Source organism: Vigna radiata, chromosome 8, assembly GCF_000741045.1.
Source record: "Vigna radiata var. radiata cultivar VC1973A chromosome 8, Vradiata_ver6, whole genome shotgun sequence".
NCBI classification, from domain to species: domain Eukaryota; kingdom Viridiplantae; phylum Streptophyta; class Magnoliopsida; order Fabales; family Fabaceae; genus Vigna; species Vigna radiata.
In genome coordinates this window covers 37,451,297-37,467,185 of record NC_028358.1, presented here as the reverse complement: position 1 = coordinate 37,467,185, position 15,889 = coordinate 37,451,297, and the positions used below count along the sequence as shown (strand labels likewise).

The window sequence follows — 15,889 nt, the reverse complement described above, 5'->3', positions numbered from 1 at the left end:
AAAAATTTGTGTAGAAATGCAATAAAGTTTGTAATTTGAACTTGGGGGTGCGAGACAAGATATATGTAGTGCAGGAAGAAAAATGGCCAAATTTTGTCACCTGAGCCCGATCTGATGAGGATGCGGTGAACATGGACTTTTCTTTCTACGCCTATGTAATATTCTTGGTATCTTTAGTTTATTATGTGATGAACTTTTCAAAATGAAATAAAAAATGTTCAAGAAACTTTACTCTGAAATAGACAATAAGTGTCCAAAAATTTTATGCCATGTTAGAAGAAATATGCTATTAATTTTTCTCATTAAAATAAGATGGATATTATATTCCACACAATTTTTACAGAATAAATGAAGTAGATTCTAAGATAAAAAAGTTTCTTGCTTCTCACTTTAAGATAGGAGAAAGTTGTTTAAGATAGGAGAAAGTTGGATAGATGGACTTAAGAATGACAGGTTATATTATATCTGATTACTTGGCGTGTTTCACCTAATTACATGTCAATTAAGAAATTTATTATTATTATTATTATTATTATTTTCATGTATCTAATAGAAAAAGAATTTATCACTTGACAACATTAATAATTTATGAATAAACAATCTGTGCATGATAAGTTTTGACCTATTTCGTTTTTAGTATAAATAAAAAAATCATCTCTTTGATATAAAATTCATTTTAAAAATTATTAAATTTTTTAAGTTTATAAAATAAAAAATAAAAAAAGTAAAACATTTCCTTCAAAATTAATATGTATTGACTTTTCCTTAGTATTAATGACTAAACACATGCTGAATTAACTGAATCTTCTTGCAAACTATGGTCAGCACACATTTTCATCTCTAAAAATTACATATACAACCTAAATATAAATCTTCTTGATAACTAAATCCATAAACTTATTTTCAAAGGCCAAGAAATAAGCTAAAATTTATCATTAGTTTTTCTGAAAGTATTTTTTAAAAACCATAAATGAATCATAAACACCACTCTGACTTCCTATTTAAAAGCATCACAAGCTGTTTATAAACTGAAAGATGTTTTTTTGAATGAATCTCAGTAATTTTAGATGAGCCTTTTGGTGTTTTTGATGGAGACATATCCGGATCATAAAAAAATACGTCACATAATTTTTTTTTATAATATAGAAAAATTCATATAAGAAATTAAAAAAGGTGATTTTGGTGTTTAATAATGAGGAGTCTATAGTGGAAGTCCTGGTCCTCAAGGAAAGAAGGATAAAGGAATAGGACCCAGGATTTGTGCAAACCACGCCAGAATTTCATTATTTGTAAGCTTTCATTAACAAACGCTCAATCTTCCACGATTGTGCTGGTGGCACACTGCCAATTTACGAGGGAACCAACAAACTAATCAAACATAAAACAAATAAAGGGTATTTTTTTTAATAACCCTTTCTTAATCATCTACCACTCCGTCTGTGCCCAGTTCGAAATCTTCTCTCGCTATGGGTTGCGGCTCCTCCTTTCCGGGTAAACTTTGATGTTTTGTTGTTGATTTAGCTCTGGACTCAAAAGGGCTTCGGAAAAATTGTTTTTTTATGGCTGATTGTGGTTTTGATCTGTGATTTTGGGGGTGTAGTTTAATGGGCTTCCGTTGTTTTGAGTAATGATTGAGTTTTGATTCTGATGGGGTTTGGGGGTAATTGATTTTATGTTTACAGATAGGAGTCCAAAACATATGGGTCGACCCAATTCCGAGGATGGTGGAGGGCAGGACGCCAGGAATCTTAGGGTCAAGGTATTTGTGCAGAGTTCTTGGATTGCTCGTGTTTTGCCTAGTTATTTGTTTTTTTTTAAGAATTAAGAAAAAAAGTTTCTTTATATATCAATTTATCAATACGGTGTCATGCATTTACCAGTTTCTTATAAATGTTAGATTTGCTGTCGAGTGAGAAAGCCAATTGTTAAGAGATCCGTGGTTGACTACCCTGGGAAATTTTCTAAATAAAATTTTTAAGCAGAACCTCTTGGTGGAGCTTAATTCCTGGGTTGAGTTAGGTTTAAATCCAAATTTTATATAAATGTTCGGAGAGAGAAGCTGGGGAGCTTTCCGTTTTCTGTTGCAGATTAATTTCCTGGATTTTGTTGAAAGCCGCAGCATGCTGAAACAGAACATAACCCTGTTTTTAGTTAGCTAAATGACTAAAAGAACCATTTATTTATCTTGATTCTGTCATACTAGCCTTGTTTTGATTGTGGATTGTTATTTCTTACTTGTTGCAAGTTTTGATATTTTAATTAGTGACAAATGTTGAAATAACTTACTACCAGAAATTTGATTTGCTAAAAGAATGGATTGCATGTTGATAAGATTATGACCTTTAATTATCAAGATGAATGAATGAGAAATGTACTGCAATGGATGAAAGTCGAGTAATTTGTGGGCTTAATGATGTTTTTGGTCCTATTATTTATTCATTTTGTTCAATTTAGGCCCTTTATTAATAGACGGTTCAATTAAGTGTCTGAATTTAAAAAATGCAACAACGTGACTCTCTCATGGTTTAAGGTTCAATCAAATATTTCAATTTTTAAAAATGCAAGAATTTGACCCTTTTATTGTTGAAATTGATGTCATTAGTTTTGTAAATTGTCATTATGCGATGTTTATAGACTGTGTTATGTGTAAATTAAAACCATTAATATTTTGTTGGTTATAATTTTAGAGCTAAATGGATGAAAGTGGCCATATTGTTGCCGTTATAAAAATTGAGGGACTTGATCGAACCTTTTATTAACAGTAAAACCAAATTGAATAAAATAAATAAGTAGTGGGGCAAAAATGTAATTAAGCTGTGTTTGGTGTCACCACCATGTCTTTGTTTACTAGACTGCAATATTGTCCTGGATGAAACTTTACTAATTTCTGTAAATTTTTGTGTTTAGCTATATTGGATTATTTCTGAGCATCTATTTGCAAATTTACAATCATTGCACTCTTAGAAAGTGTTCATAGAGGTGAAGGATTTGGAGACCTGATACTCTTAAGGTGTTTATGGAAAAGCAGATAGAATGAATATGGACATAATTCACAGGAATTTTTGTATATGATGTTACTTCTAACTTTTAACAACTCATTGAAGGAGCGTGGGATTCAATCGAAGTTAATTCTATTATACTCTAATATTTTCTTGTTTAACCTTTAAAGGAAACCATAACTAACTTTGAAATGTCACTGAAAACAGCTTGTTCTCTTAGGTGATTCTGGTGTTGGTAAAAGCTGTATTGTTCTACGATTTGTACGTGGTCAGTTTGATGCAACATCCAAAGTAAGAATATGTGGCATTTGTTTTGGTACTTTAGTTTATTTTTTAATAATGTAAACTTTCTTAATAGTGTCTATGACTTGTTATTCCATGAGATTTTTCTTATATGTTTTATACTTCTTGATGTAAGGTGACTGTTGGAGCTTCTTTTTTGTCGCAAACAATAGCTCTGCAAGACTCTACAACAGTAAAATTTGAAATATGGGACACTGCTGGTCAAGAGAGGTGTCTGGCGTTTATCTTTACAGAATATACAATTTCTTAATACATTCTGTTTCTCTTAACATTTTCCCTTTATTTTATTTCAAGGTCTAATTCTTTTTGAAGTAATATTTGTTTGCTAATAATTTATTTCAGGTACGCTGCATTAGCACCTCTCTATTACCGAGGTGCAGCAGTTGCAGTTATTGTCTATGATATAACAAGCCCAGAATCTTTTAGCAAAGCACAGTACTGGGTTAAGGTAGATTTGCAGTTATTGCATTGTTCTATTTTGTCATTTCTTGCCTGGTTAGTTATTTAAAATTTTGAACAATATGAATAACAAACAATTCCATGTCTTATTTAGTCTGGAACTGTGCAATGATGAACAGAATACAGTCCTGTTTTAATCCATTTCCTTCATTTAAAACATTTGTAATTTAGTAATTAACCTGATGGATGTGCATCATGATTCGACTGCATGGCAATACCCCTGCCGAAAAGCAGTTAACAAGGAGGTTAAAGAAATTTATGTTTTGTCTTTGATCTGTAACTGGGTGATGATTATGTGAGCTAGGATGTGCAACAATTGAAAGCCTGCTTGTACTGCAAGGTTTTATATTGGTATATTAGAGATAAGGAAAGAGAATGAATGGAATGTGTGCTGAAGCTATGATACCTTCAATTGTGGTGGCTTGTCTTTTTCTCTTTCAGAGCAGACAAATTGTTTGAAAATTTGAAGGATAAAGCAACAGGCATATAAAAACGAAAGATTGAAACACTCGGTAAACCTGCATTACTTTGGCTCAGAAGAATACATTAATGGTATAGAAGTGTTCAGGGGAAGTTTGGTATCTTCAAACGTGGTGGACACGTGAGGTGGGTGAGGTGTATGTCCATGGATGTTCAATTCTGGAAACAACTAGAAGGATGCTTTGGGATTGAGTTAGGTGCTGACCATTTATAATATTGTATTGAAGTTTTCCTAGTCTTGATCTTGGGTTCTCCATTGAGATCTAGTTCTGCAAATTTTGCACTCCAAATTGCCATTCCATTGGAAAAACTATCTGAAGAATAAAAAACACAGCAAATAGTTCTCTTTGATATACTAATATTTGACATATCTTTGATTTACTGCAATTATGCGGTTATATATATCTTACATATTACAAAATTATTAGATTATGAGCTGTTTTATTAGGAGCTACATTTCTTTTTATTTTATTTTAGCAACTGAAATAGTGATAATTTAGGAGCTACAAAAACATGGAAGCCCTGATATAGTGATGGCACTGGTCGGTAATAAAGCTGATCTTCAAGAGAAGCGGGAAGTTGCTGTCCAGGTAGTGCAACCTTCCTCCATAATACATTTGTCTTTTAAACAAAATAATTCGTTTCTTACCTAGTTTACTTTAATGTTTTCATGAAGGATGGCACTGAATATGCAGAGAAGAATGGTATGTTTTTCATAGAGACATCTGCAAAGACAGCAGACAATATAAATGAACTGTTTGAGGTACGCTTGGTGTTTACTTTCTTCCGGTTATTAGATTATAAAATTAATCATTTCATTTTTGTATTTGGCAAGGATTAGAATGTATGAACAGTATAAACCTGTTAGCTGTTTAATTGGTATGGCAATTAGGATTGGACAATGTCACATCTTACCTTGGGTATTCCTGCAGTTATTTTTGACTTATATTGAATATCCATGTCCGTAGTTTTATCTTCTGTGCATAAAATAAATATCATAAAATATTTGAGAATCAATGTCTTTTTGGATTGAGTACAAGGTGCAAAAATAATATATGTGATCTTGTTTTGGTGCTGGTCATCTGATCTGAAGTCTAATCTGTTTAATTTAGTTCTACAGTACACTCGGGCAACAAGATGCTTAAGTAATGATCAAGTGTTAGGAACTGTAGGAATACTGTTTGATATTGACTTGCAGATCTTTAGGATTTTCCAGAGGCTATGCTAGTAGTCAATTTTTGGCTTTAACTGTGATCTTTGGTCTCTTAGGACATTGTTGACTATGCCACTAGCAAGCTTCCCCCTGATGTTCTTGCTGCCTGAAGATAGTTGTACTTGTAGCAAACTCATATAGACCTATTGGAGGGGCTAAAGATGATCTTGAAATAGGAATTCCGTCCTACAAAATTCAAGATTGCATCTTTTCCATCAAAGGTAATATCTTGGTCTTGGAATACATAAGGGAGTTAACTACTAAAAAATATTTTAGGTTAGAGAAGCCATAATAAAATGGCCAGGGTTATATTTTGAGGTTACACAAGATTGGTACTTATAGAGAAGTTCAACAATCTTGCCAGAAAGCACTAACTTCTAGGCAGCCTCCTATATATGAAAAGGATCACGGCCTCTGATAATTATGAACTGAAGATATTAAGAAAGATAAAAAGTTCAGTTTGCATTGAAATGAAAATAACAACACTGTTAATATAAAAAAATTGATGTGTTTTTCTGAAGTACTTGCTGTCTCTGACCTATAATACCTGAAATTTGTTGAGAGGGACCCCAGAATTGGGTCGCTGCCTCTACTGAGGCGATATAACTTTAGATCCAGATCAGTTAATTAATTGTGTTATTGATGCAATTCAAGAGGTGTTTATTTTAAAACTTTGTTCATATAGCCTAACATGAGAATTACAATATCAACCGAACCTTGAGTTTTAATCTTGATTTCAGTTTGGAGTTCTGATTCGGACCTCTAACTAGTTTTCCATTTCTCTTTTTTGGGGTTTAAAAGGAGGTCTGTAGGCTAAAATGTAGGCAAAAAGTAATCAGGCTAAGATGGAATCATGAATCTGGGGTTAGTAGTTTCCTAAATCAGACTTGGTATCACTTAACCTGCAGCTCCTTGATCAAGTCATTTCTCTCTTGGTAAATACACTGAAGACGTGGATGCTTACTATCTTACATATGCAATAGACATCATAGCTTATATGTTGACATTCATTAAAAAAACTTATATGGTAGATAAAGGACCTGTCGGTGCAGTTTTCCTCCCTTTTGTTTTGGTGGATTGCTCTATTTAGTATGATTTCTTGCCTTGAGCTGATGTTTTGTTCTTCATCTGTCTACAATCCTTCATTTTGAGATATCATTGTTAATATCATACATCCTTTTGTGCATTACCAATTAGGCTTAACCATTAAAACATTGGTTTTGACAGGAAATTGCAAAAAGACTGCCTCGCCCATCAGTTAGTTGAAGTAGCCAGATAGCAGTTCAGTATGGGGTCTGCATTTGCTTTTGATCCTCTAAAACTGTAGTGTATGGATTGTGTTTATGTATATTGTGATTATTATTAGATATATCTGTTATCTTTTATCAACCTCTAATAATTCATGTCATCATGTAGATGATATATTTTAGGCTATATGAGACCCACAAATATGATTTGTAGGCCTAGTTAAGGCTTATATAATATCAAGGACCCATTCATTTGTTTGCATAACGTATTTGGATGTTGGTGCCTTGTATAAATTTTATTTTGCCTCTTATGCAGACCACTCTACACTGTAATTCTAGCACTCAGACCCTTTTGCTTCTCATCCAATTTATTTTAGGGTTAACTATAATTTTAATTCTTTAAATTTTTAGTTAAAATTAGAATTAGTCTATCTTGATATAGTCCAATTTAATTTTTTATTTTATAAATGTGTAGATTTAATTATTTTAGACAAATTTTGTTAAATATATTTAACGTTTTAAATATATTTTATGATAATATTTGAGTTTTAACACATTTTTTTTAATGTTAGTGGATAAACTTAATTAAAACCTTAAATAATTTTAATAAAAAGATTAAACTAATGCAGTTTTAAAAATGAAAAAAGAATTATTATAGACAAAAAAATATTTTAACTTTTTATTTTATAACTAACAAGTTTCACAGACTCAGAATAAGCTTTTTATTTTGTTTCGGCTTATTAAATAACTACTGAATTAAAATGTTTGTTCAAACTCGTCTGTTTGAATGAGTTAAAGCAACTTCAATATAACTGTATTCTACAATATTGTGTTGTTTCAAATTTTGTTTCAATTATGAGGTTTTACGAGATTCACATCTTTATAGTTTTAGTTATATTTTGTTTTTTTTTTTTTACATAGTTAAGAGGCTAATTTTATTATTATAATTAAATACTAGCTTAATGTGATTCTAATTATGTGAAAAATTAATATCATAATATTATAAATTCTAGTTATTATAACTAAACTTCAATTTAATATCATTCATACAATAAATATTACTTTTACATGTATAAAAAGCTACGCTTCTTCATTATTCTTTAATGTTTTTATAATGTTACACTTTTATGTTATTTTCTTCTCTCTCGAGTTGATGGTTTAAAAATATATTGTTTATTTATTTTTAAGATTCAACATTTTATACGAGATCTAAATTTTAATTTTAAAACTCTAATTATCACATTAATATGTATAATATGATTGTCTAGTTCTTCGAATAGTTAACTAGCATATAATATTACATGAGTTGGTTAGTCAACGATTGGTTATATTACAAACAAATTTAATATTAAGAATAATTACATTATTTAGATCATTAATGTATGGATCATAGTTACGTGAATACTAATTAAAAATTCATATCAAAATTTATAAATATAAATTTAATATTCAGGTAGTTAATTATTACACATTTATTACTAATACTGTTATACAAACATTGAATTTAACATGGGCATGCTTTCTACATATAATACTCCAGCTCGAGAACAAATTGAAAAGAGAATCTTAACTTGAACTTGGAAATTATAGAACTTTTGAAAAAATATACGTAACTTAAGATTCTATAAACCAAAACATAATATATCTCAGTAATAAGTTTTTACATAATTTTATGATCATATCAATATATTTAACGGAACTTTGTTGCAAAATCTATATCTTGGATTTAAGATCTTTATCAAAAACACTTGAATGAAAAATTTTATAGTCTTTATTATACCTAATGCAAAACATTAAGCTCGATTCACGAAATGAGCTTTGTTGAACTATTGATAACTAATTATTGGGTTAAATATGTTTTTAGTTCCTATATTTTGGGGCGATTTTGGTTTTAGTCCATCTTTCAAACTAAAGTACAATTTAGTCTTTCAACTCTAGAAATGGTTCTAGTCATTTTTACCAAATTATTTTAACTTTATTTGTTGTTTCAAGCACGTTTCATTATAATATTTGGATTGTTTACCCTGTTTGACACATTTTTGCTTCAATGTTAATTGATAACCGCGTTTGAAACAACAACTAAAGTTAAAAAAAAAAGACTAAAACCAGAGTTTTCTAAAATTGAAGGACTAAATTGTATCTTAGTTTGAAACAGAGACTAAAACCAAAATCATCCCAAAAGGTATAAGGACAAAAAATATATTTAACCCATTATTTTTTATTGACAAACTTATATCATATAAACGGTTGAATGTAATATAAAAAACATATTAAAAAAAGTTAGAATTGTTGAGTAGAGGTATAATCTTTTTTAGTGTAATAATAGAAGACAAGAAAAGAAAAGCCAAGGCTGCTAAAGCAAAATTTTTGGGTTATTTTATTTAACATGTCTTTATTTAAAACGCGGTTTGCAGCATCGTCACTTGTCGGCAGAGTTTATTTGAAATATTCAAATGATTTTGCCCTTTTATAGAAAAATTCAAAAATCAAATTTGAAATATTTTCAGTTGATTCAGTTTTCAAAGTAATAACTTATTGCCAAAAAATTGCTTCACCAATCTATAATTGTAGGAATTCATTCTCTACTCTTTAAGGGATTATTATTATTATTATTATTATTATTATTATTATTATTATTTTGCTGTGAGCATGTTCTCAGTTAAAGTATTATTTTTAACAAAAATATTTTACAACTCCACAATTTGGTATAATAATTTTTTATAATTAATTTTTAAGTTTAAATGTGTTTTAGTTAACTTAATATTAAAAAGTTTTTATTTCTACTTTTTTATAAAATGTATGAATTTTTGTTATAGCATAGAAAAATAGTTCGTTTGATTTGCAATTTTCTAAAGTTTCAATTCCTTATTTTTAAGTATCTAGTATTCATTTTCAGATGGAGAAACAACATTTATCCTATAAATTTTATTAATTTTTTTAAATGTCATATATTACTAGTATATTACAATTTGTCGTATAGAACACTTACTTTACCTTTTTAAATATATAATAACCACTCAATTAGTATCGTATCAAATTATAACAAACAATTAAAAAAAATCAATTTTTTAAAAACTAAAAACAAATAAAAAAATACAGTAACTATAATTAAAAACCAATTATTTTTCACAAATTTTAAATATATTTAATTTTCACTATAGAAATAAAGTACGCAGGTGTTAAACAGTGTTTTAACATACTATTTAAAGAATGAAGAATGGGAGTTTTCTTTTAACGAATATTACTGGTACATGTCATTGTAATTTCAAATACATCTTAATGTAATCTTCCTAATTCTTCTATTATTAAGGATATTAACCAGCAAGACGCATCAAGCTATTTATTAAATTGGTTGAATTTTAAAAAGCCTGGGAAAAGTGATAAAAACAAAGTTTTCACACAGTTTTAAATTGAGAGCTGGAAGGAAGTGTTTAAAAATAATAACATATATGCATTTTTTTTCAAACTGATTTGGGTTTTGTAATATATATATATATATATATATATATATATATATATATATATGGGTTTGCTAATTTATGTAAGTAGATTTTTCAGTTGGTACATTTTAGTAAAGTGTACCAAATTTTAGGTTACAAAAATGTTTCTCTTAAAAATGAAAACCAACTTTAAATCTAAGAGCATTTTAATAATTTTAAAATTTAATTTAAAATAAAAAAATAAAAGGTAGTTATTAAAAATCCTGACGGATTCTATAAACTAAGACGGGTTTTATAAACCCTAAACCATTATATTTTTTAAAAGGTACTTGTTTTTTAAAATAAAAAATGAAATAAAAGGTAGTTGTTTTTTAAAATTAAAAATAAAATAAAAGTTAATAACTTCCCCAAAATTTTTAATAACTACTTTTTATTTTTTTTATTTTAAATTAAATTTTAAAATTATTAAAATACCCTTGAATTTAACGTTGGTTTTCTTTTTTAACAGGAACATTTTTGTAACCTAAAATTTAGTACATTGTGCTAAAATATACCAACTGAAAAACCTAAATTAGTATATATATATATATATATATATATATATATATATATATATATATATATATATATATAATCTACATTCAATTATTATAATTTTTCTGTAATATATTATGGAAATTTTTATTTTAAATTAATGATAAGTGAAAAAATAATTTTAAAAACTATAAATATAGAAATTAGTTTAATGCATCAGTGATAATTTTTAAAATCAAATTAAATTAAATTAACTGTTTCAATTGATATATAATTATGTTAAAAATGTATTATGTGTAACATTCCTATACTACTAAATAAAACACTTAAAACAAATGATAAAAGTAAAATAAATAGTTAAAAACATAAAAGATATTAATATAGTTATTCACTATCACTACATGAGTTTATCACAAAGCAAGAACTCTATATATAACAACTAAAGAAAACTATAAATTACTTTATCGTCGTCTTTCATCAAAGGTATATTCTCATCTACCTCAACATCTACTCATGCAGTGAAATAATCATCGCAAAAATATAACAAAACACAAAAGAGGAAAATGGTAAGCTAATGTGCAAAATTATTTGATCTAAAATAATCATAATTAAGGCTGGGCAAAAAATACTGAAATGTATATAGTTAATTGTACTATATTATATTAAAAAAAACTGAACCATTTTTACCATAACTTAAATATACTGTTTTATAGTTTAGTTTTTAAAAACTGAATTTAATAAATTTTCGGTTCAGAGTTAACTACGGTTAATTGTACTGTCTTACATTAAAAAATAACTTTGTCCTAAAATAACTATAATTTTTTTTTAATTTTGTCTCTTATGTAATTATTTAAAAGTAAATTTATTAAAAAAATGGTCTACTTTGTTACAAAAGTGAAAAACTTTGAGTTAATTTATCTTTAAATTTAATTTGTTATATGTTAATTCAAATAAATTAAATTTAACTATTTGATTGTTAACATTCTCTTTTTACGCATTCGGTATTAGATGAAGGTCATATAAATTGTACTAAATATATTAATTTTATTTTCCATTCTATTCATATACTTTTTAAACTAGTAGGACCGCATTAGCTTTATCCAGAAATATTTATGGAAGAAAAATAAAAAAAAAGAAGTTTATTTTTTCTATAAACTACATGTAATTTATACCTTATAAATTAATAAGATGAAATTTTACAAACAAATTTATACATAAACTAATTAATTTATATACTCAGGTGGTTTTTTTTTCTTTCTTTCTAATAAGAGTATTTTTCCTCTAAAAAAAAGTAAAAATAATATAATAGTTAAAATTAGTGCAGTTTACAATTCAGTTAGTAGTTCAGTTTAGTTTATATTGTAGTTTAGTACAATTTAGTACAACACATTCAGTTCAATTTGATAATAGAAAAAACAGTTCAGTTTGTCTGAACTATTTTACAGTTCATACAAATTAGTTTTTAGTTCAGTACAGTTTTTAGAAGTATAGTGCAATACGGTTCCATTTGCCCACCCCTAATCATAATATGCCAATTTATCAACTAAATATGTATAACATAAACATATAATATATTCACATGAAAATAGTTGACAGTAGACTCAATTATCTAGATACATGTTTTTGGCACAAGCGTATATATGATATTCACATATCATATATTATCACTGCAAGTGCGGGTCTATGTTAAACACATATATTATGAATACAAATCAGGCAATTTAATACCTTTTTCTATCTTGGTATCAAAGCATTTTATCCATAACCACCACAATCATGTCATCCCAGAAAAATGACCTCACATCTATAATCTCTATCAAGTTGGACAAAGACAATTATCCACTATGGGAATCTCTAGTATTACCAGTGATTAGATGTTGTAAACTTGATGACTATATGTTAGGAACAATATAATGTCTTGACCAATTCATGGTTGCAGATAACACGACAACAAAAGTCAATCCTAGTTATAAGGATTGAGAAACCCAATATCAAGCCATTTTAGGATGGCTGATGAATTCTATGTCAATTGACATTGCAACTCAATTGCTTCAATGTAAAATATCTAAACACCTTTAGGAGGAAGCTCAAGCCTTGTTGGTATTTTGAGTGTGGAGCCAACAACCATGTGACTCACCAAAGTGACAAAATTTAGGAACTTGGTGAAAATATTGGTAAAAATTCTTTACCTGTTCGTAATGAAAGACTGAAAGTAATGACCTTAAAATCAACCAAATTGAATAATCTTCATTTAAATGATGTTCTTTATGTTCCAAAAATTTGTTGAGTATTTCAAAATTGAAATTAGTAGGGAAAACTCTTTTAAAAGGGGGACTTAAAATAACTTGTATCAATTATGTGACAATAAAGACTCTTGGGTTTATATGTCTCTTAAAGAAAGTTGGCATATGAAACTTAGACATCCCAACAATAAATTTCTAGATAAGGTCTTGAAGAAATGCAATGTGAAAACATCATCTAGTGACTTATTCACATTTTGTGAAGCTTGTCAATTTGGGAAATTGCATATGTTGCCTTTCAAAGGCTCTTCCTCACATGCTAATGAAATTTTAGATTTAATTCATACTGAAGTTTTGAGTCCTACTCCAATTTTGTCTCCACCTGCGTTTAAATGTCATGTTCATTTTATTGATGATTTTAGTAGGTTTATGTGGATTTTTGCCTTAAAGCAAAAATAAGAAACTATACATGCCTACACTCTTTTCAAAGCTATGGTTGAAAATTAGTTTAACATGAAAATTAAGTCATTCAATGTGATGAAAGTGGTGAATTTAAACCTGTTTAAAGGATTGCCTCAGAATCAAGAATTACATTTAAATTATCTTGTCCATACACCTTTCAACAAAATGACAAGTTTGAGAGAAAACATATACATGTTACTAAACTTGGCCTAACCCTATTAGCACAAACCAAAATGCTTCTCCATTACTGGTGAAGCCTTCTCAACTTAATTAATATACTACTATCATCAATAAATTCAAACAAAAAGTCCATACTCACTGTTTACAAGAAAAAACCTGACTATGGAAACTTGAAACCTTTTGGTGGTCCTTATTATCCTTGTTTCAAACTGTACAATAAAAATAAGCTTCAATTTCACACAACTAGGTGTGTGTTTCTTGGTTACAGTAGTTCATACAAAGGATATAAATGCATTAACTCTCATGGGAGAATTTACATCTCAAGACATGTGATTTTCAATGAGAATCATTTTCCTTTTCATGAAGGTTTCATTGATAGAAGAAATTATTTAAAAGAATTAACTAAACCTATGTCATTTTTGCTTCCTAATTACTTTGTAGGTACCACTATCAATACTACTCTTGAACCAAACAACAATACTACAGGTCATCAGGAAGAAATCACAGGTGATAGTCTTGCCAACATTGATACAAATGAAAGAGATCTTGGTGAATTTTTTATAACAATACATAAAGAGAAAGTCAAGAAAAAGGTTAAACATTAGCAGAGTCAGTAGAAAAGAACAGTCGAACTAAAACTAAAACCAATTAACCCAACACCAACACTCATTGGACGATGACCAGAAGCAAAGCTGAAATTTACAAGCCTAAGCAACCATACATAAGATTGGCAGAGGTTTGTGAAGATGATAAAGAACCAGAAAATGTTAAAGAAGCCATAATCAAGCCAAAATGGAAAGAAGCCATGAATACTGAATTCAAGGCTTTAATGTCTAATCAAACTTGGACATCAATGTCATTCAAGGGTTAAGAAAACATCATAAACTCAAAATGGATCTTCAAAACCAAGTATAAAGCAGATGGTTGAATTGAAAGAAGAAGAAAAAAACTTATTGCAAGAGGTTTCTAGTAATCAACAGGCATAAACTTTGATGAAACTTTTAGTCTTGTTGCCAAGTCCAGGTCTGTCAAACTAAGTACATAAAAGATACTCTTAAAAAGTTCAACATGGAGATAATTTCATCCTGTCCAACGGTGGCTAGTAGCCAATTCACTATAAAAGGGAACAAATGAGCAATATTTGACTAACACAAGGCCAAACATTGCCTTTGTTGTCAACAAACTCAATCAATAGATGACCATACCTATGGTGGATTACTAACAAGGAATAAAGAGAACTATAAGATATCTTCAAGGCACAATGAACTTATGTTTGCACACAAACTCTCTAAGGATCTTGACATAATGAGGTATTACAATGCAGATTGGACAATTAGTACTGATGATAGAATATCAATGACAAGACAATGTGTGTTTCTTGGAGAAACTCTTATTTCTTAGTCTTCAAGAAAAGAAAACGTAGTGTCACGATCAAGCACAAAATTAGAATATAAAGCCTTGACTGAACTTGCAGCCGCAATAACTTGGATTATATCTTTGCTGATATAACTAAAACTACCAATACTTAGAAATCAATTTTGTGGTGTGATAAGTGCCAAGTCAATTGCTTCTAATCTAGTCATGCACACGGTTCAAACACATTAAGATAAATATCCACTATATACGTGATCAAGTCCTACAAAAAGAAGTAATTGTGGTCTATATTCCTATTACTGATCAAATTACAGACTGATCGACTAAACCTCTCACTCATACAAGATTCAACTTGTTAAGAGATAAACTTAGCATGACCATGTCACCACCAGTTTGAGAGGGTAATGTGAATCCAACCAATAATGGGGATGTACCAAATTTTAAGTAACTAGTTTGTTTAATTAATGGCCAAATCCATTGTAAAATTGATTGACCAAATTATGTTTTGGGTTAATTAATTAATGGGCTCTAGTTTGGTTTTATTTTAAGTTTTAATAAGGTCCAATTGGCAACTTAATCATCAACCTTTGGGAGATCAAAAGATGCATAACTGAATGCTTTTATGTGACTTTTCGGTTATCATAATTTTCAGTTACAAACAACAACTAGCTTAATGAGATCATTATTAGCTTAGTGAGATCATTATTAGCTTAAGTGGAATTAATTAATGAATTTTTGTAATTATAATGGTTTAAACTTTTATATAAGGTGAACTCATTGTGATCAAATGAATATGATTTGAGTTTTATTAAAAATATTAGAGTTTTATTTTTTTTATCTTAATAAGAGTGATTTTCTAAGTCCTTGAATGATTCAAGAATCATTGACTATATAAAAAGATTTTTATATCCTTTATGTATTGTTTCCTGAAAACAACTATTCTTTCCTTCTACATTTC

At 28.7% G+C, this 15,889-nt stretch overlaps 1 protein-coding gene across 2 annotated transcripts; it reads left to right on the top strand.

The window, feature by feature from the left end:
- Positions 1–1,182: 1,182 nt before the first annotated feature.
- LOC106772477 (ras-related protein RABF1) lies at positions 1,183–7,042 on the top strand. Of its 2 annotated transcripts, XM_014658897.2 has the most exons (9): positions 1,183–1,491; positions 1,683–1,759; positions 3,207–3,290; positions 3,418–3,512; positions 3,645–3,750; positions 4,742–4,831; positions 4,918–5,004; positions 5,511–5,675; positions 6,682–7,042. In XM_014658897.2, exons 1-8 carry the CDS (start codon positions 1,467–1,469, stop codon positions 5,562–5,564), a joined length of 618 nt encoding a protein of 205 aa, XP_014514383.1. In that variant the 5' UTR covers positions 1,183–1,466; the 3' UTR covers positions 5,565–5,675; positions 6,682–7,042. The 2 variants fall into 2 exon arrangements, with proteins under 2 accessions (XP_014514383.1, XP_014514384.1); XM_014658898.2 differs by lacking the exon at positions 5,511–5,675 and having other exon boundaries at positions 1,184–1,491.
- Positions 7,043–15,889: the final 8,847 nt, after the last annotated feature.